Source organism: Dermacentor variabilis, chromosome 3, assembly GCF_050947875.1.
Source record: "Dermacentor variabilis isolate Ectoservices chromosome 3, ASM5094787v1, whole genome shotgun sequence".
Lineage (NCBI taxonomy): Eukaryota > Metazoa > Arthropoda > Arachnida > Ixodida > Ixodidae > Dermacentor > Dermacentor variabilis.
The window spans coordinates 198934934-198962792 of NC_134570.1; the positions used below are offsets into that span (position 1 = coordinate 198934934).

The following is a 27859-nucleotide window of genomic DNA, read 5'->3' on the forward strand; positions in this document are numbered from 1 at the left end:
TACAGTATTCGCAACTCCTCGCTCGTGGCTTACCAAACAGTACATCAAATAGTGAGTGCAGATGCAAGCATGATCAGAGGAAGCGTATACGTAAGTCATCCCTGATTTGTATTGCACAATGTATTGCCTAGAACAAAATAATTTTGCCAGCGTTTTTGGAATGAGCGTTTCATATAGATGTGCACCAATGACGTAACGCGCTTTGTGTATTCAGGGACGTGTCAAATATGGTATTGCCCGAAGCAGATATTAGGGAAAGGCGTCGGTATAGTATACAGCCCAGATAACACCTGTCTCCTTGGGGTCAGCCGCATAGCCCTTCACAGAACGAATCGGACATTTTGCCTGCAAGGTGTATTGAACCTTCTGGTTTTGATGCCGCTTTCATTTTCTGCAGGCTGCGTTTAGTGCCCTTTTATTATGTTAGGAACACAAAAGAACAACCCGGCGCCTACATCAGTCAGAAGTCGTGATTGAGGTTGATCTTTTCAACTCCTTGGCCTATTAACCTAGAAGAGAACCATATGCACTTGCAGACCACAGCGTATATATTCTAGGTAATCATATGACTAGGATAAAACCGTAGCTTGCACTAAATGTATGTTTCAGATTCAAAGAAGAATGCTTCACTTCGTAGCGTTTCTACAATTTCTGCTCACTTGTTATGGAGGTAACTTTCAGCTGGGTCACGGAGAGAGCCACTTAGAATTCATACTTATGCGTCACTATTTGCTTAACATGGCAGTAAATATAGCTACGCAGAAGTTTCAGTATATCTGTATTCCTATTGATTGCAAATTGTGCATGCCTAGGCGACTGTTCTTCGACTATCCCTGCTATGAAATGTATACCCGATTTTATCGTTTGAATCAGTAATTGCATTTGTAATTGAGTGGACGTGATTGGTGTTTGAATGCTTGTATAAACGTTTTTGTAATTTACTAAAACTTCTGGGATGCATTAAGTCTGCTCAGGTGCTCCTGTTTCATCGATATGTGCCACTGTATAGTGATCTCCTGGTTAAGATGATTTGGGATGTATTTTATGAGTGGGTTAATTAGTTGCTGCGAAGGAAAACAGCCGAACGTGTAGCCAAACGATACATGCACCGGAACTTTGTCCACCGGTGCGAGAATCAGCGCACCAGTAATGACTTTCTCAGTAATTGTGCTTGCTAAATCCATATGTGTTCCAATGTGTGTTTCATGTGTGTGCACAGTAAGCGTAAGATCCCTGGTGACCACTTATGAAAGCAGCTCTTCAGACGTTACACGATGTCAAATATAATGCAGGATTTGCGCCACATGTAATAAGTTCACCTATGTTGTCCGTATTGCAGCGTTGTGGGAGGCGTTGACAGCAGGAAGGAGCTTCTTTGAATGGCTTTTGTAAAACGTAACGCTTGGTGTCGCGCCTTTCAACAAAAAATATGTTGCAAGTTACTTCAGTTATCATCGTTTTAGAATACGCGTCGTATTTCTGTGCCATATATCTGCTTGTATTAGGAGTTAAATGTAGTGCCTTATGGATTAAAAAGGAACGCTAACAGATCATGTTCTAGTATGGATTATGTCTAGTAGTCGCAGTTCGCAAATAGTACCATACATACAAAAGGTAGATTACGCTCACTTAGAGTAACAGCGAGGTTGGCTGGGGAAGAAAAACACAGTCGACTGGGAATGAGATAAAATGATGGCGTCATGAACAATTTCAGCGTGGTATATGCTTGAGCGATGAAGCGTAATCGTTACTGCTTAGCGCTTCTCGAGTCTACCTCGCTGTCCCCGCCGAAGGTGTGCGCCCGTTAAACCTGCAAGTTAAACCAACTAGGCCAGCACCATATTCTATTTAGGTTATCAGAAAACTCTAGCAGCTGCCTTTCCTTCCACAGTACAAATAAATTATCAATGAGTATGATCATATTAGACAGCATTTCTTCGGAATGGTCTCCTGTATACGTTAACAGGAACAACAATTTTCGTCAAAGTGTATTCGATCACGACGCTCAGCGCTTTAATTTTAGCATGATTCTCCTATGAAATGACTGCTTGCTTACGTGCCATTTTCTTGCATTTTTGAAATGAAGCGGAAGAATTCTTCGTCTATCCAACTCTACTGCAAAAGCGGGCTGCTACGTCGAACTTAGTCCTTCGTATTAATGAAAACATAATCCTTCATCTTGAACGGAGCTCCGTGCTGGCGGATCAACTCCGTTTTGTTACGACCAGTGACCAAGGGAGCAAACTTGACATGGTGAGTAGGGGAAGGTTCGAGGTGGCATGTTTATTTAAAAGTACGCGTTTTGAGGTAAGAGAACTATGCAGAGACCATGCTAACCAAGATACTATGATGAGCGACCTCAAGCTTTGTTGCTACATTGACAGAACCGGTCATTTGGAGCTAGCAAGGCTGGTATCTAAAGGGGCCGCTGAACCACACTTAGGGCTCGGTGAAATAACACAATCCGCGGATCGCATGCGCTGCGGAGAACATCTCTCAGCTAGGTTTTTCAGTCATGCGCGGCACGTGCAGCTCGCGCGCGGATTGCGCTTTCTCTGAAACGCTCTCTTTTCAACAGAAGCCCCGCTCCTCACTCTTTTGTGGACGATTTACTTCGTAATATAATAGCTTCCCATACGTGGCTGCTATTCGCCAAAGGTGACATCAATCGGGAGAGGTGTTTGGATCAGTCCGATTCTTCCTACTTCTATTGTATATATTTATTAACGCACTTTAATGAAAGGACATTTTTCGAAAAAGTCTGCTTTCGAATTTGGATAATAATTACGTACTTCCGGAAGAAGCCGACCATCGTCTGTTCACGCGCGGCCACGGCCATCCACGTAGGAATACATATTATTCCATCCTGCTTATCGGCGCAGCAGTCGTCGGGTCTCGCTAATGTCGACTAGTCTTGGACACTCTACTAGCCTCCAACCACGCGAAACTTAAAGACAGATCACATGCGCAGTTGCCAGCGCGCGCTCCCTACTGGCTGCTCCTGGTTAGACGCCTTGGAAAACTTGGTAATGAGCCATTGATAGCGCTTCAATATGCGCAACTTCGAAGTAGCCTCTATCCGTCGGTGGAGCTGGTGCGAGACGAAGCCGGGCCGCACCACGTAGTGCAGCCAGACAGGAACACATGAGCGAGATAGCGCACTCGAGCTATGTCATGCACAAAGCAGACGCTGCAGTTACGTGTAGCTGTGGTCCGCTAGCTAGCTTGTGGCTGTCCCGTGGCTGAGAGTCCTGGGGTTTGCTGAGGACAACCACGTTTGGCGAGTCATAGGTGCCAAAATTGGAAATGTTGGCGACTACATGATCACCCAAAATCAAATTTGAACGGCGCGCCACTGTGATGCTGAGTAGGGTCAGCATTATGGGCACGCTATGCTCCGCCGTACCCTTCGTAGTGCAAATAGTTGAAGGAGCGGAATCACCGCGAACGGTATGTTTGATTGCCAAAATCTCCGCTTATGTTGAACGCATTCAAGAACTTCTTGCGGCAAAATACTTCTGAAATAATTTAACTTCAAATGCATTTCCGGACTTCATCGAAACTGATTAAGCGACGACTTAAACAAAGGACTGGTTATCTGTCTGTCCCATTATAAATTATCACAGTAGGAAGCTTATTTTCCCGCACTGAATCACTATTTACTTCCAGGAAGTTTCTCAAACGCGAAGGTATAAATCATGGTGCTTATGGAAAATTTCGGTTTCTCATTCGTATTTACTAAAGGCGCAACTGTGACGTGGAGAAAGCGCTTCATATATCTATACAAAAAAGAACAACGCAACATCCACATAACTTAGGAAGCAATCATACGTGAGGTACTTTGCAGGCAAGTATCTACCCTACTCGGTTTAGCGTGTTGCAAAGTGCTACCAGATGGAACACTGTTTTTCTGCACATCAAGCGAATGTGCGTGCGTCACGACAGCAGCAAGACGGCGCCGATGGCAACGAGATTATTACGATGGTGACAGCTTCCCGACCCTAATTTTCGGTAGCCCGGCTAAGAAACGCTACACCCTATTTTGTCGTGACTTGCGCCGATCGCGAAGATGGTGCACTATAAGGCCGTCCTAGAGCACCAGCAGCCACGAGGAAACAATTATAGAAGCTCGCACGTTCTTACCTTTATATGCAAATTGTTGATATGTGACGTGACACACACGAAAGACGGTGGAAAGATATACTTTTGCTATTGCGTTTCATTTGTGAGTCTGTGCGGCTGGATCTGCAGAGCCGAGTCAACGGAGCATAGGCGCTCGTCCTATGAAATGTGCTGCACACGCCGGATTTCTGAATGCGCGACCTCGCGCACGCACGACACAACCATCCCTGAGTTTAAGGCCCATACATATATATATATATATATATATATATATATATATATATATATATGAGAACATTGGACTGTTGCTTAGGGGGGCCAATACTTGATCCCCATATACCATACTTTGGTAATCAATATTTTGTTTAATATGTCCGAAACTAGGCGACGCAGGAACCTGCCTCCCTATACAGAGTAGCATGACCGCGGTTGTATGCGCCCCGGCAGAAATCTGCTTTTATAACAAAGAGCTCTCACTCTCTCTCTGTCTCTGCCTGCCACAAAATTTCCTGAAGTTAGGCTAGCAATACTTCGTAATAAAGGTAGTGTACAAAGTTGGCCCCAACATGTCTACACTGCGTTGGAGAATCGTGGTTTTAGAGGCCAACGCTGAGCCGAAAGTGTGTTCGTATCTATTCGCGAGCAGCATATTTCTCGCCTAATAACTTTTGACATCAATGGCTGCGAGAAGACTGAGACGAGATATGTTCAATTTAGCTGCACCAATAATTATCAGCAACACTGGTTACATTAGTCTTTTTTACCCACCGTGAAGTCCCAATGAAGATGAAGCTTTAGATTGAGCACGAGGTGGCGTACTCTGCTTCCGGCTGTTGTGGTGGCCTTCATAGGGGAAGAAATTCAAAACTGCTCTTGTACTTCCATTTAGGTATTGGTAAACAGCCTCAGGTGAACAAACTTATTTCGATGGCCTCCACTACGCAGTCTGCGCAGCCCACGGCACAAATTTCGGGAAGTGTAATTATTTATTATTTCATCAGTACGTTTCGAATATACCGGATGAAATCGCAGTTGAAGTAGATATTAGAAAGGAAACACGAATCATTACTGAGTGCCTGTGCTGAAATGAAAGCATAGGTGAGTTAGGAGGGCGAATCAGAAAGCCGTCGTCCCTATTTGTCCTTAGCGAAATTACGCCTGTATATGCGAAATCAACATATTCGGCGGTGGACCTCTCTTGGACTGGCTCAGTCTTATCTGCCGGTAGCTCCGCGGTACGGCGCTGCGGAGCTACCGGTAGATGGCGTTCGTCTTTCACATGTCCACGGCGCACGAGCAACGAAGTGTGATTCATTTTCTACGGAGCAAAGGACGAACACCCTTAAAAAAAACTACGGCGAAATGCAGCCCACGTACGGGGAATGGTGTTTCGCTTTGAGAAGTGTGAGGTGGTGGTGTTGCGAGTTCGCAAAAGGCCGTGAAGGTTTCTGCGACAGTGATTTCTTGTGGAGGCAGCGTGCTTCGCAGACTGCCGACAAGCTCCGGTCGTTTCACTGTGAGTTTCGACCAGCCGCCGTAGAGCCAGGACCTCGCCCCTAATGATTTACACGTTTTCGGTACGCTCAAGTAGTTCCTGGCCGGGCAGTGATCCACGTGCAACGATGAAGCAAAGACAACACTCCGATGGTGGTTCCCACAGTGAGCCGGATAAATACTACCTTAGGGGCATCTCAAATTTAGTGCTGGGACTATGCGTTGGGACTATGTGAAAAAATAGTATAAAGTACGTAGAATCTACTGATTTGAGCTAATAAACAGTAGAGGCAAAGACTTTATGATTCGCCCCCGAAGAAACACGATTTTCCTTGAATTTCGAGAATGCGTAATTCAATGAACGTTATTTGTCAAGGCCACTAGAACACTTCTTAGAGGTGTATTACAGGAATTTATAAATATAATAATTCGTTTAAAATTTTTTATGCGAGCGTATTTTTCAGATATTGACGCCGTATGGACGGCAGGTAAGTTACAGGGATGTGGAGTGAACAGAAAAGCTTATGTTATGAAACTTGGAGCACACAGACAATTTCATAGCGCGGCGGTTACATCTAACAGAAATAATTCACTAAAAATGCATATCAGTGAAAAAAACTCGTGGTTTCTCCAATCGCTTTAGTCTCCGCAACTAATTTCCAAGAAAGGAACATTATTCCTCAACACCTATGATTACGAGATGCATGGCGCGAGCAGATGGAATATCCGGAAACAAAACTTCATAAGATTCTAAACAAGTTTATCAAAGCAAGAAATCATACTGGTTATGCATTAATGCCGCAAGAAACAATTTTTTCACAGGTAGACACATCGTCTATCCAAGAGAGCCTGTACCACGACACACATCACCAATCCTCTGTTAGAATACGTGACCAAGACGGTTTCGTGCAAGTCGTAAGTATTTTGTTCAATATAAAAATTTTAGACAAATTTCGATTTAAAAGCAATGGATAAGTAGTATGCGAAACGCCTGAGCATCCTCACGTGGCAATAATTGTAAAATTCCCTGACTGTGTCCTTGATGTTTGCCGCTGTCACGATGCACTAGTAGAACGCAGCTGGTATCTGCCTTGTCCTTGCATTACTGCTGTATAGCAGATTGTGTGCTTTATCTGCAGGCGTTAAAACAATGCATAAAAGAAAACGTGTGTGCCAATCGGCGTAGTGAATGCGCTCTTTGTTTATCTCGTAATTCAAGTTGACGCAAGTGATCACTGCCGGCTGACGTCCTTTATACGAGTTCCCAAGATGCCCAGTGTGAAAACAGCTTAGACTGGATATTGCCCTAGCACAATCCTCATTCGATAGTTTCATCGGTTTTGTTTTCAAAATAATGTAACTTTTGTTTCGATTGCGCTGAAATATCACGCCACTTTATTTTAACGAAGGTAACACATAGGTTTTCTAAATGATATCTTTTAGTTTCATTCAAATTATCTGAACTTGTACTGGTAGGTAAACCACAGCACAAACTTCAGCCGACCGCCTCGGTAGCCGTCATGAGAAAATCTACATTATCATTATTTATTTTGCTTTCTGCATCGATAGTTTTTCGCCTAAGAAAAAAAATCCTACATGTAGCCTTCCTTCACCTACGACTTCTGTGGTTAGTCTGGGCAGCTGGCCACAAAGGTTGGCTCTAAATACAATCGACTCCCATTAATTTAACTCATGCGTGACCAAAAAATCTGGTCGTTATAGGGAAAAGGTCGAACTAAGAAACGGTATCAAAATGAACGTATTCAAGTTTTTTTTTTGTTGTTTAATAACCTTTTCTTTCTTGCTCTTGAACTGCTATTTAACCAGTCTGGGCGAAGAGCGCCGACATGTTGAAACACTTGCTGATTGTCGCGCAACAAGAAACAAACGTCAACGTGTTATTTCATTTGAGGAATGAGCGTCGGTCACCAAAAGATACAGATAAATTCCGATAAAACAGCCTTAACCTGTGGAAGCATAAACGTTACGTTGCAGCTCGGCCTCTTCCTCATCGAAATTGTCAAGGGAGCAAATACGTGAATAATAACTGCATTGCTATTGCCAAAAATGCTGCAAACCAATTTTTTAACGCTACGCGCTGTCAAGACAAGTAAAATCTGTGCCTTTTCATAAAAGAATGTACTCTTATGTCCCAACAATTGTGCCCGATATAACTGGTCTCAATGCTTCCATGTTCTCTGTTGATTTAATAAATGAAAAATATATCAAACGAACTTTAAAGCTATACCAGTTTGAAAAGAGCCAAGCAGTGTATGGCGCTGATACAAAAAATGTGAAGGCCGTGAAATGAACAAGTAGAGGACAAATATTTTAATGAAACTTTGTCATTAAAGAACCTTGTTTGCATTTTTCTACATATGCAGCGGCCAGGGAAAAATCTCAATGATGCTGTCATTTCTTCAAGTGTAGTGTGCTGGAGCAGCGGTCACCAGTAGGGTATCTGTAATTGCAACAAAATTACAGTCACAACAGAGAGCACATATAAAAAAGTAGGAGTAGTGCAATATATAGGACGGCGAGTGAAATAAAAGTGAGCCAATGCGAATATGCGACAAATGGGGTACTTTATTTAAAAGTAGTCTCCATCAGTATTTACACATTTGTTCTGCTGACTAATGAGTCGCGTGATTTCCGTCTCATAAAGATGCTTGGGTTGCTGCTTCAAAAAGTGCTAACTGGCTCTTTCGCGTTATCGTCCGGCATGGGTCTGGTTCTCCTGATCTGCTTTTTCAACTGCGCCAAAATATGGAACTTGCACGACGACAGGTCTGGGCTGTATGGCGGATGTTGCAGCGTTTCCAACTTGAACTTTGCCGGTTTCTTTTTTTTTAACCAGATCTGGGAACGGGCATTTTCGTTGAGCAAGATGACCCCATTCATCAATTTTCTACGTCGTTTGTTCTTGACGGAGACTCGCAGCCGTTCCGGCGCTTCACAATATCGGAAATGATTGATAGTCTTTCCAGGTTTAGCAAATTCTATCAGTAATGGCCCCTGACGATCGAAAAAAAAAAAGTGAACAACACCTTTCCAGTCGAAATGACAGCCTTTGCTTTCTTTGGGGCTGGTGAATTCGAATGTTTACACTGTAAGGATTGCCGTCGTGTTTCCGGCTTATGATAGTGGGACCATGAATCGTACCCGGTAACAACTGCAGACAAGAAGTTGTCACCGCCATTGTGATACCGGATCAGATGAGTCAAGGCAGCGCCGAACCTCTGCGTCTTCTGGCGGTGATTCAAAACATCGGGCATCTATTGCGCACACATTAGCCGATAACGGAGATGTTCATGAATTATGGTGGGAACGAACGGTGACCAATGTTCACGCGCTCTGCTAGTTCATCGATGCGTATCCTCAGTTCTTGTCCAATGAGCTCATCAACCATAGCAATTGTGTTGGGGGTGATTGTATCGTGGCTTTGGCCCGGTCTTGGATCGTCTTTGCAACTTTCATGCCCTTCTTTGAATTTTTTGCTCCAACACTTCACAGTTGCCAATGAAATGCAATGTTGAACGTACACGGCAGCCCTATGGCGACTATTTTGGGGAGGAAACGCCTTCAGCTGTGAAAAACTTCCCGACACCACGCTGTTCATGTTTTGGGGCGTCCATTACGTCGCGAAACCATGTTCCACCCAGTGTATGAGAGAATTAAAGAACATTTACCCTTACACTTGCGTGTCACTTTTGTAAACGAGAGACGCCTGTGTGCTACGTGAATGCTTCGCAGATAATTAACCGAATCATTAATGCCCAGTGTGGGTTCGCTCACTTTCTTTTTACTCGCCCTCGAACATTATAAGTGCAAGGATACAACGGAATATACAAATGCGAAGCTACAGCTTGATAAAGAGCAAAGAAGTGTCAGTGGAAACAAAGTTATTCGCACATATACACAAAACCTCGCAACAAGATATTTCAGTATACGTATAAGGCTCCAATAAATTTACGTATCTAAGAAAAAAGTCACCGTATTTAATGCGTCGAACAAGGAAAATAAACGTGTTGGGCAATCACATATTCACAGATGACAGAATGCCAAGATCGCCCCCCCCCCCTACCTCTCCCTCAACTCCCTTCGATGTATCGGGTGCGACGGAAGGTAGCGCAATTGCTCCCGGCTTTTTTACCTTGCGCGCTCAAGACTGAGCTACTATCGTCGGCTCACCGATGGCCGGTCTCCCCGTGCGGTTTCACTCGCACATGCTGCGTACGGCGAGTGGTCACGATTTTATCGCCCTTGGACTTTATGCGGAACATTAGGGCGACGGCGACAGCAGGAATGCGCCTGGAGTGTCGATATAGTTATTATTGCAATATTATAAGAGTGTCCCGCAACTGAGGCGTCCTGTGGCCCATTACTTTCCCCAAAAGACGAAGTGGTAACGAAATTGAACTTTCACCATGCGGCAATTCGCTGCGGCGCAACGATATCTTTTTTTTTCTTTTGTGGGGCCGGAACACCGAAATAAAAAAAAAAGAACAGACGAAGGAAAGCAGGTTGGCCTCAATCGAATGCCTACTTTGGGCACCTAATGTGCCTACCGAAGCAATATTAAGGAAAACGTGAGACGCTTGCTTCATAGAGAACCATACGCATACTGTTAGGCGCCCTACACCAGCGAGACAAGTCTTTCCGGAGAGGTTGCGCTCAAGCGAACGCGGTGGAATTCGTCAACTCCCGACATTGACGGCGGTGAGCGACCATTGCTTCATTTTATCTTCTGCTAGCAAGAAAGCGTCCAAAACTCTCCGAGGCCAAAATCCACTCGGCCAGAGAAAAACGAACGCGCACTGAAAGGCACCACGTGGTAGTGGGGCAACACGAGAAAAACACATGCGTTCTGGCTGGCTCTGGCACACTGCGGGTAGCGAGAACAAAAAAAAAACAATGAAGAGGCTCAATGTGTCCTCGCGAATAAAAGTCAAAGTGGAAAAATTAAATAATAACGTAGGTACCTTTGCTGGCTTTAGTGTCTTCAGTTGGATGCTTTGGTGCATGTGAAATATTGATATTCTTTTCTGTGACAGGACGGCACAAATGAAGCACCACAACGCTTCGTCTCATCGGACCTCGCTGCGTGCTGTGTCAGCTTGTCTGATAGTGTGTTGATTAGGCTTGTCTTCTAGTACGGTTCGATGTACGACTTTACAAAAGTTGATGCATCTTTGGCGTCAGTGTTTATACGAACATTAACCCACAAAGCTCAGTATAGAAAATTTAAAGCAGCACTTCTGAAATGTCAAAGCACCTTTCGCATCAATAGTTTATGAGAAATTTATACCCACAAATTTTCGGAATTGAAATACCGGCGCTCCATAGATCCCGCTGCCTCCGCGAGATGCCGCGATAAGCCCTCTTGCCATCAAAAGGCGCTTGAAACTTTGTGCTCGGATGGGGCTCCTTGAGTTAGGTGACTCTCGGTTGATGGGCGTTGCGGGTAAATCCAGCGCTAGCTTGGTATGTTCGAGCTGATATCTCTTTTCGAGCGTGAAAAAGACATTCTGGACGGAATGCAGAATGATTTCCGGCTCCGGAGGTAGTTTTGGTGGACGATGGATGACAACACGATAAAATTTCGAGCGGGGGGGGGGGGGGGGCTGAAGCTGGCTACGCTCCTGCCGTGTACAGAGTGACACTACATAGTAAACCCACATGTGTTTCTCAGAAACATAGCTGAGTAGTTGAAGAAAAATTCGATCTGGTCCGGGATTCGAACGCAGGATTTCCTTTGTAGCTTCGTGCTGCATACGGGCGCGTGCCAATTTTTTTCCTTTATGGACCTTCCTCCACCTTGCGACACTCCGCACAACCAGTTTCCCCCATTTGTTGTCCTTGTGCTTCGAGTTGTCGATGAATTCGCCCGCGCGCTGCGACATGCTAGCCTTCTGGTTATCTCCGATGATAGAGCGACCGCCCCGGCAAGGCGTTGGTCCCGCGCTGTAATCCCGAACCAGGACGAATTTTTCTTCAACTACAAGGCTGTGTTTCTGAGAAAGCCGTGCGGGTTTATTTTGCAGCTGCGTGCTGCGTAAGGGTGGAAGTCAGTTTTTTTTTATTTCGTGAGCCTATGTCCACCTTGCGGAATTCTGCAGAACTTATCTGCAACCTGCGGACGCAGTAGCATCGGCGGCTAAATATCTTGTGCTTTTAAGCGTATAGTAGCCGCTGCGCAGTTGAGGGGGCGCTGGTGCGCCTCGGTGAGGATCGCATTGACCGAAGCGGCTTGTGTCCAGTTCAAACTAATTAAGTTTCCTTTTAATAGCAATGTACGGTTTCTCGCTGGGACAGTCTAGTGCGTTCGAATTAGGGAAAACGTGAAATTATGCAAGGTCGAATGAACAGGACTGACTTAATCTGACTGCTTTTCTGGCTAACGCTTCTCTACCGAGAATATTGTTTTGTGTACCTCAAAATACAGGATTTATCGCAGCCTCCAGATTGCGCAGGAATAGTTTTTTTGTCAGCAAAATCTAATGTGCCAGCCCTATTACAATAATTATTTAACGTGGAATATTTCGTAAAGCACTACAGGTGGATGAGACGCTCACGAGGCGGCGTTTTTGCGTTCCACAGCTAAATGTGATAAACACCAATCTACAGTGCCTCTCTATTCACTATATCTCTTCTAGCGTAACTAAACCGAATCTACTAATAATATTTTTCTACTTGGCACTTCTTCATCCTGATGAAGAGGCCGCTGGAAATTATGCAGCGCCAGCTTGGCCTCCCTTGAAGGCTGCTGTGATGTTATCTTTTGAAGAATTTATACCAGGGAACACGCAGTACTGTATGCAGTGCCATGCCATCAAACTTCTATTTCTCACTCAATTATTCCAATTATTGTTTTTATTTCTTTCCTTTTACCATTATATTTATGGTTTCTTTGATTCTGTTTGATTAAAACACAAAAATATTCCTTCCAGGTCTTCCTGCTCAATTACATTCCTTAATTCCGGCTGTTATTCTTTACAATTATCGAGCATCAAACGCATGATCAGTTGGTGAATTTTGCCTGCGCTACACAATTTCTGGCCAATGTCCCTCAAAGAGTTACTTCTACAGATTGACGTAATCATCTGTACAACATAAATCTTCGTTGTTTTCTCTCTTATTTCGTTTGTAAGCATAGCGGCTAATTCAGCGCAACGAAAGGCTGCGATTTTAAATTGCAATTTGCTGTTAAACTTTGCACTGAAAGCCCATTTGGTTATAGTATAACCACATGGGCCCCTGTACTCTCATTTAGAATGACAAAGATCGAATAGATTAAGGAGCACATGATGGCCCCTTTGCTTTATCACCCACCAATAAATCCATACGTGAAGATAGAATGTACTAAATTCGTTGGAGGTCCACAAAATATTTTAGTCAGCAAATTAAAAATGACATTACCACTCGTTCCAGTTACCGTTGGTGCTGAAGTACCTGCAATCCTACGTAAATCTAGGAATCTTCAGTTCGAAAGGTTTGAATATTACAATTTAAATAGTAAGAGAATATAAACTTTATTTTCATTTTGTTCAACAATATTCATCAATATTCAATCTAGGGAGGCGCCCTTAGTTCAGGTCACCATTGGCTTTCTCTTATACTTGATTTGCTCTAAGCTTGTGACGTCTGGCTCTGATTCTCGATAGAAAACTATTTTTATGTGTTTTAATGCAGTCGATTACGTTCACAATATTTTAACCATAGGAGGGCGTGATCAACAGCAAGCTGAGGATAAAGCCATTATCTGGAAACGAACGGTCGTCGCGAGGTCGGGTGCTGCACAAAGTATATGAAGTGCACGAGAGCCTAGGACCTTTCAGGGAAGGTAAGGAACCTTTCTTCCTTGTTGCTGAGACTTCTACAGGCAGACCACGCCCAACGTGGGTATATTCTATGCCTGTAATGGAGTTCATCAGCCAGCTTTGGCCCATCACTTGGTTCAGCAAACAATTACGTGAAATAGGTAGCAAGGCCTCAGTGTGCACTTATTGGCTATTTTATATGCCTGGACAAGCCGCAAGTTACTATGGAAAAGAGCTGGGATGCTGTCGCGTGTGAGTTTACAAAAGAATTTTCCTTAAAGGATACAGTTAGATGTGCAAGTGACGTACGCATAAATGTGTATTCCTCGGAGATTCGGCATTCTGGGAATGCTTTTAAATGTGATATCGTGACTGTAAGGTGCAGCACTAACCTTGGGTGCATGTGCTTTATCGCGTGCATACGTCTTGCACTGCCTTCAGAATACATATTTCGGCATAGTGCAGCATCGTAAGACTGTCGCATGAGGAGACAGTGCAATTTAGGATGTAAAGTCAGCGATTCAAATTATATGAGACGAGCTGAGAGGGCGACACAGATTGGACATGACTACATAAAACATTTCAGTACCCTGTAATCTGGACAAAGGTATATATAAACGCTCAAGCGCGGTGACGAAAATACGATACATAGTTTGAGGTAGCATTTTTCACATGTTCTAGTGTAACTAGTTGCCTTCTGCTCAGCCGTATTATGAAAAATCAATACTAATGGTCATTTCATGGTGGCCCTGAGTGCCTTGTTGTTCAAGCAGTTCCGGCGGTTATCTTTGGCTAGACAGGCTTAAGTACGCCACTCTCTCGAAGCGCAAGCCAGGAAGCTTTTGACGCTTGAGGCTGAGAGATGTAGTAGCACTGCTGCGGTCCCTCCTACTGCTCGGATCCTGGCAATACGTAAGACAGTTATTTTATGATTGTTCTGCTCTTTTTGAAAATAAAAATAAAATTTACCCTCTCTCTCCCTCTATCTCTCTGTACATATATATATATATATATATATATATATATATATATATATATATATATATATCCGCGCTCTACTGCCGAATGTTCGCTAAAATGTCGAAACCAGCGGTCAGAAGACGTGCATTTAACTTGTCATTGTTTGTAACTGTTGTACGAAATTGTCGCTAAGTTATTGTAATTGCCTGGCTAACTTCACACCCGCCGTGGTTGCTCAGTGGCTATGGTGTTAGGCTGCTGAGCACGAGGTCGCGGGATCGAATCCCGGCCACGGCAGCCGCATTTCAATGGGGGCGAAAACACCCGTGTACTTAGATTTAGGTGCAGGTTAAAGAACCCCAGGAGGTCAAAATTTCCGGAGTCCCCCACTATGGCGTGCCTCATAATCAGAAAGTGGATCTGGCACGTAAAAACCATCATTTAATTTTTTTTTGCTAACTTCACAGTTCAACTTTCCTTTTCTAATTTCAGGTCGGATGCTAGAGCGTTTGCACAGCGATGACCAGAATAATAGGCGTCGCCTCAAGCCTCATGAGCGTGAGTGCAAATTTATCTCGTAGTCATGGCAACGACAGCTCTACCTGCTCGATCACTTTTGCCGATCATAAAAGACGAGTGGTGATAAGATTACTATCAGTAATGGTTCCCTAGACAGCATTTGCATGTCAGCAACTGGTGAAGAAATTCAGAAGAGAGAGAAAGAAGGATAATATTATGCGCTTTAGCCCACCGTTACTGACTCAGTGGGTTACACCGATCTTGAATTTCATTACAATAAACTGTCCAAGGCCATGGTTCATATTAGTGTTGTGAGGGAGATGATGGTTCAATTAAGCTGGGCGACCACGGAATTCGTTGTTCATTCGGGCTTTTATCTGTCATTCTAGGATACCTCATATCCAATAATCTTTCAATTCGTTTGTGTGCCCTGTAACACCCTATCATTCAGTTCTACTTACTCTGATTGCATTTTTCTCGCATAAAATTTATTACTTGTCTTTCATTTCCATCCGTCGTTCTAACCTTCTCCTAATCGCGTTTGTGAGTAAACCATGCCATGTTTGAGCATCGTCAGCACCATCTGCATCGTCACTGTGCTGCTCGCTCTCGAGATAGAATCGACACCTCTGGGTGAAATAAGGCATCTGCAGTTTCCTCGTCTGTTCTCACCGGTATACAATCACCCCATTACAATTAGCGAAGATGCGAGGCAGCCTTCTAACACGGAAATCCAAAGCCAAACACTGCATGCATGCTCCTCTAACATTGCCTGACCAAGCCATCTTTGGAGGCTCACCCCAATCAACGTCTGTCATAATGTCCAGTGTCCTGTATCATGCGACCCTAGAGCCTATAATGGCACGAATCTTACGATATCGAACATGGTTTGTTCTAGTGAGAACGCATGAACACACTAAAATGGCTCGACTTCACGAGCCTAAATAAAGGAGTATTTCTTTTTTTTTTCATATACCGTACTCTACTGGAATCTTCGTCACTATTGAAATTTCCAACAGCTCTAAAGATTATCTTGAGAAGTGCTAGGTCCACCGCTATGTACCAGTTCCGTGCTGAGGAGAGCTTGCACGGACGCGCTCAAACCGTTACAGAATATTTTATGAGTTACGCACACCACACTGTGCATTTATGTGGGTACACATTATCACACATTATCACACATCAAAAATATCGACAGCAATGCTTTCAAATATTTTTCGCAAATCATACGCGCGCTGCTGTCGTACTTAAAATCCAGAGTGTCGACGTACTGCACGAGCATAAGTCAGCTCGTTGCCTTAGCTCTGTATTTTACCATATAAATCTGCTAGCTGCAATTCATAATGCCCCGCCTTATCAACGCGAGCCGTCATCTCAACTTTGAAAAAGAACGTTAAACGCACAATCACGACATTTGGCCACTTCGTATCACAAGATTGCGTCTTGTGCGTCATGTGACACCACGACAAACTTTGCGCTGCTCCTTACTTAGAAGTCGACTAGTATTTTCTTCAGCTCCGCACCTTTGCGCTCCTATGATCCACTACAAGATAGGGGAAATTGTATGTATATATATATATATATATATATATATATATATATATATATATATATATATATATATATATATATATATATATATATGTGTGTGTGTGTGTATATATATATATATATATATATATATGTATATATAAATCCACCGACAATTGCGGTACTCCGTAATGTGAAATGTGAGCGCAGCCCAGCACGTGTTTTCATTTCGCGTATCAATATTTTCTGTTATGATTATATATGTTTATAATAGGAAGAGAATGCTGTGATTCGCGCGCTTCGTTTCCATACATGCGACGTGCGCTACTCTGGCGTGATGTCATAACCATCGTCGCCGAACAGCCTATCTTGCGCGGCACTACGCTTTCCTTCTCACACTTTCGTTCCACCAACGACGAGAGTGCTCCTTCGTCGCGGGGAAATCGTGCTATCAGTGTCAGCGGCGTCAACCCCCATGGATTGTCGCGTCGAGCATAACTTGTAGCCGCTCGCCGTCGCCTCTTGCAGATGCAGACATACACGTCACACAGATTGGTATTGCGCATTTACCTCAGCATGAGATGCTGAGCGCAGCAACCCTGGTTCACCCATGGGAGTGCACATGAAATCGCCCACAGGGCAGCGCATACCGCGGCCGCTGGCAACTCAGCGCATGCGCCAGGCCATTCTACCTCCCCCCCCCACCCCACCCCCCGCAACTCTGTTTGCCGCCTCATGCTTTCCCTGTAACCTCTACCACCACTTTTCTCCTCGCGCGCTCTCGTTTCATTCTTTTCTCCGCATTCGGTTTCTTTTTTCGCATGTGCTCGTTCGCTCGCTTATGAAATATAACGCTGCCAACGAGACACGCCAACGCTCCACGCAGGAACGGGCGCTTTTTAGGTGCGCTTTAAATAGGGAAGCAAAGACAGGGATTCCAGCCAGTGTAAGTACCGGCTTGCTACCCTTTGCTCGGGAAAGGGTTAACGTCAATAAAAGATGATAGAAGAAACGAACAAAATTCAAGTGAGAAGTATTCACACAGTAACGCGATGCTACGTGCTGCAATTGTGAAAGTCGATCACACGATTCACAAGCCCTTAAGGACTTGAGCAGGATACTTAAGACCTAGCGGGCCGAAAACCGTCTGGACCAGTGTCTGAGAGCTTATTCTTCTGTCAAGGGGCGATAATATACTTTTTTGAGAGAGATCGCGAGCACTTTTTTGCGACAGTGTAACGGTGACAGTAACAGAGGAGGTGACTAATCGTCCCGTCGCAGCAACACATTTCGAAAGCAGGGCTGTCAGCCATTCCAATGTGGAAGGAATAGACGTTCGTGAATGCCAAGCCGAGCTACAAGAAAGGCGATTAACTGAATGACTCTATTTTTATAATCATATCATAGAAAGCCAAAAAAGACACCGAGGACGGCATTAGGAGAAGTACTTGGACTTTTTAATGGAAATACATGGAAATGAAAGTGGATGAAAAAAAAACAACTTCACGAAGGAGGGGATGGATGCCACGTCTTCGCATTATGCGTGCGATGTTCTTACCAACTCAGCTACAGTAGTGCAATTTGCTCATCCGATTTTTTGGGTATTCACGTTTTACTACTAGAACTAACCCTGCAAGTGTTAGCCAGCACCGCCACTGAGAGACCTTGACGGTGAATGTGGGACAACCTTTATGCTGCAGGCGTCACGAGTACGCTATTCTTTTGTATGAAGGTAACTGGTCAATAAACCCGTGCATGCTACCTGAAATTATCAATGTTGCCGGATTCGAGACCCTCCTTATATAACGAACGGGAAGTGAGGGTTGACCATGGCGCCCGCTTTTTATAATCATATAAAAACAGCCAACAAATAAGCATACCAAGTAGTGAAACATAAAGACCCAAGAAAGTGTAAGCGTAAACGGCCCCACAGGTAGCTCAATCGGGAAAAGAGCATAACAGACGTGAGATCATTCCCACCTACGGGAAGTTGTTTTAAAACGAAAGCTTTACTCGCCGCAAACTTGCGATTTCCCCATGGCGGTGTTCCGAAGAGGCACATGACGTCACAACGCGCGCCTCACCGCGGATATTTCTCTCTCTTGCTCCCTAGTCACTGCTGCGCATGAGCCACTAGTTCCACCGAGCCTCAGGTGTTCCGCCACTGCGCAGCGCCGCGCCTTTCCGCCGCCTCCGTTTGGTATGACATCACACCGTGTTCCTTGTCTTTGTGCTCCCCTCCGCTCGTTTCGCCAGCTGCGTCGCATGCCTGATAACATGTCGTAGAGGCGCCAGTTGGCCGGCGATAATTCTGATAAGCAGGAGGAGGCCTGGAATCGATATCGGAACGAGAGGAAGAAGAAATGAATCGCTCAGGAAACAGACGAATAGCGAGCTGAACGACTGGCTAAAACGCCGCAACATAGCTAGACAACCAGACTACCCTGGACTTGCAGTCAAGTTTAACCAAGGCTAACCATGCTATGCCGTAGCTTTAGCTACGTATATCTTGTCTAAGCCACTGCCAATTTTTTTCATCCAATTTGAGTTCAATTAATTTATATTTTTTTTTACTTCAAATAGTAAGTGCAAGTGATTTCACCATGCTGTCCTTGGTGTCTTTATATGTTGGCTTCTTATGATATGATTATAGAAATCTGGCCCCTCGATTAAGCCCATTTCTTCTCATGCCTTACCCAACGAGGGTCTCGAATCTGGGAACACTAATGGCTTCTGGCTGCATGTGTGAGTTTATTGACCAGTTGCCTTCAACCAAAAAAATCCGGTGCTCGTGTCACCTGAGGCAGAAAGGATGGTCTACATCCACCGGCAATATATGTGAGTGGTGGCGCTGGCTAACACTCCCAGTGTTAATCCTAGTAGTAAAACATAATTACCCAAGAAAGTGGAAGGTTGAACGGTGCCACGGGAGGTAACTTGCAAAGGGCATCGCACGCGTTATGCAAAGACGTGGGATCGTTCCCCACCTGCAGCAAGGTGTTTTAAAACGAAAACTTTACGGGCCCCGAAGTTGCGATTTCGCCGTGGCGGTACTCCGAGGAGGCACATGACGTCACAAGAACGCGCCTCGCCGCGTATTGGCCTCGAGCTCCACCACTGGAAAATCTGGCGCCACCGTCGACGTGACGTGCGATTAGGGATCACGTGGACATAGAGTACGCGTCGGCTGCTTCGGGAGCGCCGAAGCGAGGTGAAAACGACAGTTTATATTCCCTCGTACGCTACGGTCCTCATTCAGTGGCGAGATTTTCCCGCTTCGAGTGTCTCCTTTACAACGCTTGAAAGCACTACAATAGGTAGTGGCTGCCTTTTAAGGCGCGCAACATGGTAGGCTATTGCTCGATGCCGCAGTGCCGGACGTACGCAACGGAGCCCGGTGTCAGCCTTACTCACACGTAGCCGCAGGACAAGAAGCTGTGTGAAGCTTGGCTCGCGAAACATAAAACCGGCAAATATTCATCGGCTACAACTCGGGTATGCAGCAAGCACAGAGGCGAGGAAGATTTCTGCTGCGGTGCCGGGTCTGTGATGTTCGGAAAACGCGCACTGAGATACTCGCCAGAGTCCGCTGCCCGACTAATGTCCTGACGGTTTGGTCTATGAACTTGTCGATGCTATAGATACTGGCAAGTTCACTGGAGTGGAAAGGGAGCGGTAAGAAGCACATTAAAAAAATCATGGCATATTTTCATGTTTGTGTTATGAATTAATGCACTGGATTACAATAAAGAAGCAGCGGGAAATCGCAGGCTGAGAACACCGATAAACATACAGTGCGACGCAACTCGAGAAATAATATTAAAACGTCCAAGAATGTAGAAGACGAAAAAAAAAAAGATTGAATCGTCGCGACGGCACATCACAGTTCCCGTCGAAGTCTCTACGAAAACTTTACTGGCCCCGAAGTTGCGATTTCGCCGTGGCGGTACTCCGAGGAGGCACATGACGTCACAAGAACGTGCCTCGCCGCGTATTGGCCTCGAGCTAATCAAATTAAATTATTTATCAAATCAAATTAATATAATCAAATCAAATTATTTTTGAACAACTCTGATATCGCCCACGCAACAATGGTTGCTTGTACACTGTCAAATGCTCATATTCTGCGGCCTAAAGCTCGTGGCACGGTGCGAAAGCGCGCAGATGGTGAAATAGAAACTGCGCGGACAAGCATGCAGACGCGCGGTCGGTCGCTGCGAATCTGTGCGATCGCTGCATTGAGGCTTCATTCTATTACGCTCCATTCAGTTATACAAACACTATAAGGACATATTTCACATAGTTTGCTCTCAGCGTTTACCTACCTTTCACGCAAGAAGCCGGTTCGGGAGACTCCGTCGCGGCGACCGCGCGCAAGGGCGTTCACTGTAGGTATTCGGTAAAGAGATAGCGTCTGTAAACGATTATATGCTTTCAGTTGGCCCATTATTTTTATTTAGACTGTAACAAACTTCTCTCGTTTCTAAAGTACTTACAGAAATGTCCGGGAGAGCTCGTGCGTGGTGTTTTCAGTGAGCGCTGACAGCAAAACCTATGAGGAGCGCGCCACGTGATCCCTCATACTACGCCCGCCAGGCGCTTCCGATAGATGGCGACTCCGTAACTCCTCGCCGCCAATATTAAAGCGAAAGCTTTACTGGCCGCTAACTTGCGATTTCGCCGTGACAGTGCTCCGAGGAGGCACATGGCGTGTACAAAGCGCGCCTCGCCGCGGATATTTCTCTTTCTCTTTCTCACTCCCTAGGCACTACTGCACGTGCGCCACTACTAACACCGAGCTATAGGTGTTCCGCGGCTGCGCAGCGCCGCGCCTTTCCGTCGCCGCCGTTGGGTATGACGTCACACCGCGTTCCTCGTGGTTGCGCTCGCTTCCGCTCGCTTCGCCAGCTGCGTCGCATGCCTGATAAAATGTCGGAGGATTGAAAAAGGCCACAATGCTACAGTAATGCTTAAAAGTGCATCATGAGAGAAAACTTAGCGAATTCTTGTTAAAACACATATTCAACGTTATTCGTTCGGGTATTAAGGAAAGTACGGATAAACCTTCTTGCATTCCATTGATGTCACAGTGAAGTGAACACGCCTTTATACTTACAAGCGTCACTTTTTAAATATTATTTTAAGTTTTAAGTGCTTTTCATTCTTTCAAGCCTTTCATTTTGTTGCTAATCTGGTTTCCATTTTTTTACGAACATGCTACTCACGACATGTGTGCTAATTATTATAATTTATGGGACACACTATCAGACCACCTTTACAAAAGGTGGGCTGTTAATGTCACCACGTGCAATCGCTTTAACCATTGTAACTGTCATGCTTGTTTTTACAACAATGAATGCGATTGTGTAAGCGGCCTCCCTTATAACACATTGCTGAGTTTGACGAAGCCCGTGCCATGGGCGAAAAGTTTGTAATGACGTGTCTTTTTACGTGTGGCAGTTATTTCCTTCTTTATATGCATATATATAGTTAAAACAAAAAATGATATATTTATATTTATAGACACGCTAAAATGCAGACACATATATTAACCTTTACTATTACTTTATTTCTTATTCCTCAACGGCTCAACGCAAAGCGGAAGCACGAGATATGAATGTTAAATTGTTTATCGTGGAACTTCACGCCATTTCCGACAAAGCGCACCAAGTGAACTTCAAGAAGAATGATGATTTAATCGCCTATCTGGCTGTCATGTCAAATGCAGTAAGTATGGACATTTTGTAAATAGGTTACTGCTTCTAGTTTTTTACCAAAATAAAAGCGAATGCAGTTAGTTATACACCTAGAAGACAACCATATACGTTCGAGTTCAACAAAGGCGTCTTATGAAACAATATATTTTCGATTGATGGATGAATAGATACTATGAGCGTCTCCTCTGAGACGGGGCAGTGGGTGGTTGCGCCACCACGCTCTTTCTTTTTTTCGGAATAGCGAGAGTGACTCGGCATTTTCCTACGGCCCTTAGCAACCATGCTGAGGACTATCCAATCGATGTTCAGTCTTAAAACGGTACAAGTTCTGCCATAACGCATGCGCTGAGGAGTTGTGTCGTAGTTCGCAAGCTGCCGTGATACCGCGGCGCTCAATTTCAAAATAGAAAAACAAGATGGATGCCGAAAACCTGTGCTCTGCGTCATTATACGCGGCGTTGCGGTAGAAAAACAGCAATTTAACAGTTTATTGTTTCGTGAAAGAAGCAGACGACGCTCACCGCAGGGCGACACGGATAAGAGACTTCTGCATTCCGAAAAAGTAACCGACACTATCGCGATTGCTTTAAAAAACTGCACTCAGGGCGGCATTCTGCCATCGATGGACAATTCGTTTTTTTTTTCTGGTACATTTTAAACATCATGCATGCTTTCCCAATTGCAGAGTGTATGTTAGTTTAGGCAGAGAGCTTTACTACTATCATATATATATATATATATATATATATATATATATATGTACAGATCTACACCTAAGTTTAATTTATTTTTGTTGGGTTTTCCGTCCGAACTTAGTGCTGCTAGTGCATTAAGTAGCAGGGATATTGTCGCTAATGCACTTCTTTCCGCAGGCACGATAGCAATAAGAAATAACTAGTTTAGAAGGCGTGACGTCAATCATAGTATGTTATGACGCGAGGCGATATGTCGTTTTGTTAACGTGCCTAATTTTTGCGATGCAAGCACAATATGCTGTCTTCTAATGACGATATAATGCAAAATTATCCCGAAATATGACTTCAGCCCTCCACGACTGGTAAAAATTTTCGGGCGACGCCGGAAGCGCTTGTCAGTCGCGCGAAGTTGCGAAAACTGCGACAACTCCCCGTCTGATATGAATATACACACTGAGTATGCATGATTAGGCCGGACACCGAAAAAATGTTATTTCCGGTTCTAGACATCTTTCCCCAGTACTCTTTCAGTATTTGTTGACCATTTGCGGGTTGCGCCCACTGCGTCTGTCTGAGAAGCGACGCTACCTAACCGCGAAAACTTAACACGTAAAAGTGGCGTGTACGCACTAAAAATTGATTAATCGGCAGAATAACTTTTTCATAATTACCAGAGCATACTTCCTCCTGAAAGGAATAGAAGATAACTCCAGGCTGATCACTCTGGAGCTGCCGGGCAGAATACAATTCTATGGGATTAATCAAATCTTTGCGTGGCTATAGAATATTCTCGAGAACTTTTGGCATGCATGCGACATTGTACTGACAACTCTTATTCGCTGAAAGCCCATTTATGGAAGGGGGCGGCATCTTACGCTATCCCTTCAACGATTCCCCGAATTCGGACCAGCGACAACAAGCTAAGCAAAGGGAAGCGAACCAATCACAGATGCCAAAATGATTCAATCGCTTCTGCATACTTTGACACAGCCAGCTCGGCATCACCGAAATCCTATACATTTCTGCGCGCTCGTTGCGTTTCATCACCGAGTTAGATAATAAAGACACGTCTAGGGGCGCTATAACGTAAAGCTATTCCAAACTTTTCTCTTCCAATTCTGCCTTCAGAACTCCCCGATAGGTCAAAACATTTTGGACAACGCCCACTTCGCCTGTCTGTCACGCGACGTCACGGAAACCACGATAGCTCTCCATCTGATATGACATGGACACGCTGATTATTCGCGATTAGACCTTACAAAAGAAAAAAAATATTTCTGATTCGGCGCCTTTTTGTCAATAGCCCTCGGCTATTGGCCAAAAATTTTCGGGCTGCGTCCGCTTCACCTGCCTGTCGCACGACGCCACAAAACCGCGAAAGCTCACCGTGTCAAAGTGACGTGTACGCGTTAAAGATGCATTAATATGCCGAACAAAACTGAATTTTCTTCGGAATAGCCGCAGGCTTCCCCGTTACGAAAGGTAATAAAAGATGGTTGCCGCCGATCGCTCAGGCACTGGCTACTCGCATCTGCCGGAGTCTATTTGCGTACAATAAAACTTTCTGCTTAGCAGTGTAACGTGTTCGAGCACTTTCAGCTCGTTTACAACCTCGCCCTGCCAACTTTTCTTCGCATCCGTTTTAGCGGCATGCTTAACTTTCCGTTGCATGCCACCACGATTTTCGACCAGCCACTGCAAGCTAAGTAAGGGAAAGCGGACCAATTTCAGATGTCGGCACCACCATCTTTGTCCGGTTATAAATGTTCAGTGTACGGGCTCGGTGCAATCGAATCCCCCTCCACTTGAGCGTGCTCCTCGCCTCTTTTCAGCCAATTAGATAAGACATGCCGCTCAGTGTAGGCAATTTTATTAGTTTTTAAAGCAAACGAAAGTGACCTCCTATAAACGTGGATATTGTTTGATTGGTCCGTTCAGCCGACCCTGTGGGTCACCGCTCGATACTTGCGTCAGCGGTTACGCAAATTTGATGTCAGGCGACTGGAATAAAAACGTATTATAATAGTTTTACGTTATAGGGACCTAGGTATGCAGTAATATTTGCTTTGAAAGAAAACAATAGCAGGCCCCTCTAAATGAGGGGAGCATTCGAGGAGAGCATTCAAACAACGCGGTGGTTCCCCGCCAGATGCTTGCATTGGTAGTTACGGAACATTGACGTCTGGCGATTGCAATCAAGTCAGAATGCGAAAGATTTACGTTATACGGCTCTAATTCAAGGCGTTGAGTTGTCAATTTATTCGCTCGCAAGAAATTCATGGGCGACTGCAAGCCGTGCCCATTACAGCTTTTCAGCATTCGACCCGTGCACAGATTGGCTGGTTTGCTTTCCCACACTGTGTATGTGGCTAAATTCCGTTACAAATGGTTTCATTCGTTTCCATATCATGCATCTACACGAATACGAATGATTTTGCCCAAAATAAACAGTCACTAACTTCCCGAAAGCGGTTGGAAGAGACGCAACGTAAACCGATATGGCATTCTTGACTTCTTATTTTCTCAACTTTTCATTTGGTTTGACACTCTCAAAGGGCGGCGGGTACCGCCCATGTTTTCCGAGCCCTGTTTTGGACTCTGCGTACTGCGAACGCGAAGAAGCGCCAGTCATCGGAATAGACAATCTCAAATAAAGGTTCACACCAACTTACAAACGGAATGCTCATTTGCTTTTATGTCAAATGACACTCACAAAGTAACTTCAACCTATTTACCCTCGTCCTGTGCGCACATAGTTTGCTATTTAGCTTCTGCAAGGACGACAGACGATGTTTCCTATATATTTTGGCAATATATCTTATATACTACAATAGGAGTTGCCGCGCAGAGTTTCCTATGAAGGTCGAAAGCAGTCAAGCACGTTACCTCTAAATCCAAAACGACACCGGGGAGATGTGCTTACACCTTTCGTTGAGGCCTGGCAGGCAGAGTAATTTCCCCTCTTCAATGCCAGCTCGCTAGAAAGGTTTCTTTTTAAATCTAATGTGGCCCGCCGAGCAAGCCGGACGTTTGCACGTAATGCGCCACTGTTTCTTTGGTTCCGACCCACGAACCCTGAGGCTGATCAAATGAGGTGAACGGCACTGCAGTCCATAAACTTGAAAGAGCCGTCGTGACGGGCCGCCGCGACGCTGGATATCGTCGCAACATTTCTTTATTTGTGCAGTGTTTCCAGCAATTATAACTTTCAGGAGTTGCGAATAGAGCCGCGCAATGTCAGATATATTTCGGCACCTCCGCTGTGTTAAAGTAGACTTTAACCCATATTTAGCACTTCTTTCTATGCTGACAAACTTGAAAAAACAAATGCCTCTAATTACTAAGATTATGTCGTCTGACAATAGGAAAATGTGCTTTATTTCAGGTGAATTTAAGGTACCTGGACATGGAAAATCCAAGAATAAAGTTCAAGCTTGTCGGAGTAAGCAGGAGCCTGGTAAGTACCCTGAAAAGAAATACTTACTGCATGTGGAGATGTAACGCCAAGCGGATCTTATACGCTTCGGTTCAAAATAAGGAATCAGGCAATACCACAAATTTTTAACGTTTAGGCTCATTATGAAGGGTGCCAAGAATCACATTTGTCATAATGGACTTGATCGCTTGGCATATTATGCTGATGATCGGAATATGTGCTGATTGCGCTAACTAAATGCAGATCACGGAATTCGTGGGGCGTTTTGGACGGGTCGCTCTTAGGAGTCAGACTTAGTGCGGCGATTGCCTCAAACGTAAAAGTTACGGTGGCCAAATAAAAAAAATGGATGTCTTATTGCGCAGCGTTAGGAATCATAGAGCTAAGCAGAAAAACCTTTCAGCAGAACCCATGTCATGATGGCTGTCAATGTTATTACGATTAGAGTTCAAGCAATGTAGGAACACGTGTTGGAAAGCGTGTCTTTATGCGGTCATTCTGAGGTTTCAATTGCTTCGGTTAAGTTACGAACTGCACATATGCGGGGTCCCTTCTTCCAGCTCGGAAGCTGATGAGGCCCTCCTAGGTGGCATGTCCTAACAGCGAGGGAGGCTCTGTAAACGGTTATGCATATAATCGCGATTGACCTGATAGTGGCGGCAAGGAGCAGATGTTGCAATTTGTACTGTGTGATCTCGCGCTTGCGCTATTGATTTGTCAGCCATTGCGGCGTTTCATGGGGTAGATAGCAGGCAGCGGCAGCACCCAAAAATGAGGGAAGCAGAATCAAAATGCTATTTAAAATAAAGCAATAATTGATGAAAAAGCAATAACGCTATTAAGGGAGGCATTTGGGACGTACGTGGAAGGGCAAGCTTTTCAACACAAGACAAACAAAGAGAAGACAAAGGAAATGGAGCTCCGGAGCAACTGAAGTCAGTCATGTCATGACCTTCTTATCCATTGACTTATTCAGCTCAATATTGACCCAAACGTGTTGTATAAGAGTTATGAGTTCTCTCCACTCAAACTCAGTATGTGAGAGCCAATAACTATTCATCTGCTTTATCACCAGTTACATTCGGTGTGCCACAAGGATCCGTCTTGGGGCCTTTGCTCTTGTTGATTTTTAACATTTATGTTATTATATTAAGTGTGTAAATTATGAATTATGTATGTGTTGACAAATGACGGCGTAATATACTGCAAGGTTATTAACCCTGGCGTTTGATATAACCTGCAATGGGATTTCTACAATCTGTCACTCTGCTCTAACAAATGACTCATGAAACTTAACGCTAGCAAGTGTAAATCGAAGCGCCAAACACGTGCGGTCAGCAATGGCAATTAGTGTAGATATGTAATGAATTACGTTTTGCCTGCATCAGTTAACACTCACAGATACCTTTGACTTCACATAACTAATTATCGGTCATGAAATATGCATGCTATTTGTATTACGGCTAATGCTAATCGCATGTTAGCATATCGTCATCATAACATTTCTACTGTGCTTACTTCCGTAAAAGTTACGCTCGAAAAACACTAATTCAATCAAAACTGCAA

At 44.5% G+C, this 27859-nt stretch overlaps 1 protein-coding gene across 1 annotated transcript in view; it reads left to right on the forward strand.

Moving 5' to 3' along the window:
• Positions 1–531: 531 nt before the first annotated feature.
• Positions 532–27859, forward strand: part of LOC142576591 (venom metalloproteinase BumaMPs1-like) — a 60430-nt gene continuing 33102 nt past the window's right edge. Inside the window, exons 1-7 of the mRNA XM_075686780.1 lie at positions 532–670; positions 2087–2253; positions 6439–6531; positions 13339–13459; positions 14889–14954; positions 22045–22172; positions 26243–26314. Of these exons, the coding sequence (XP_075542895.1) occupies positions 601–670; positions 2087–2253; positions 6439–6531; positions 13339–13459; positions 14889–14954; positions 22045–22172; positions 26243–26314 (717 nt within the window). The 5' untranslated portion in view covers positions 532–600. The remainder of the gene's footprint in view (positions 671–2086; positions 2254–6438; positions 6532–13338; positions 13460–14888; positions 14955–22044; positions 22173–26242; positions 26315–27859) is intronic.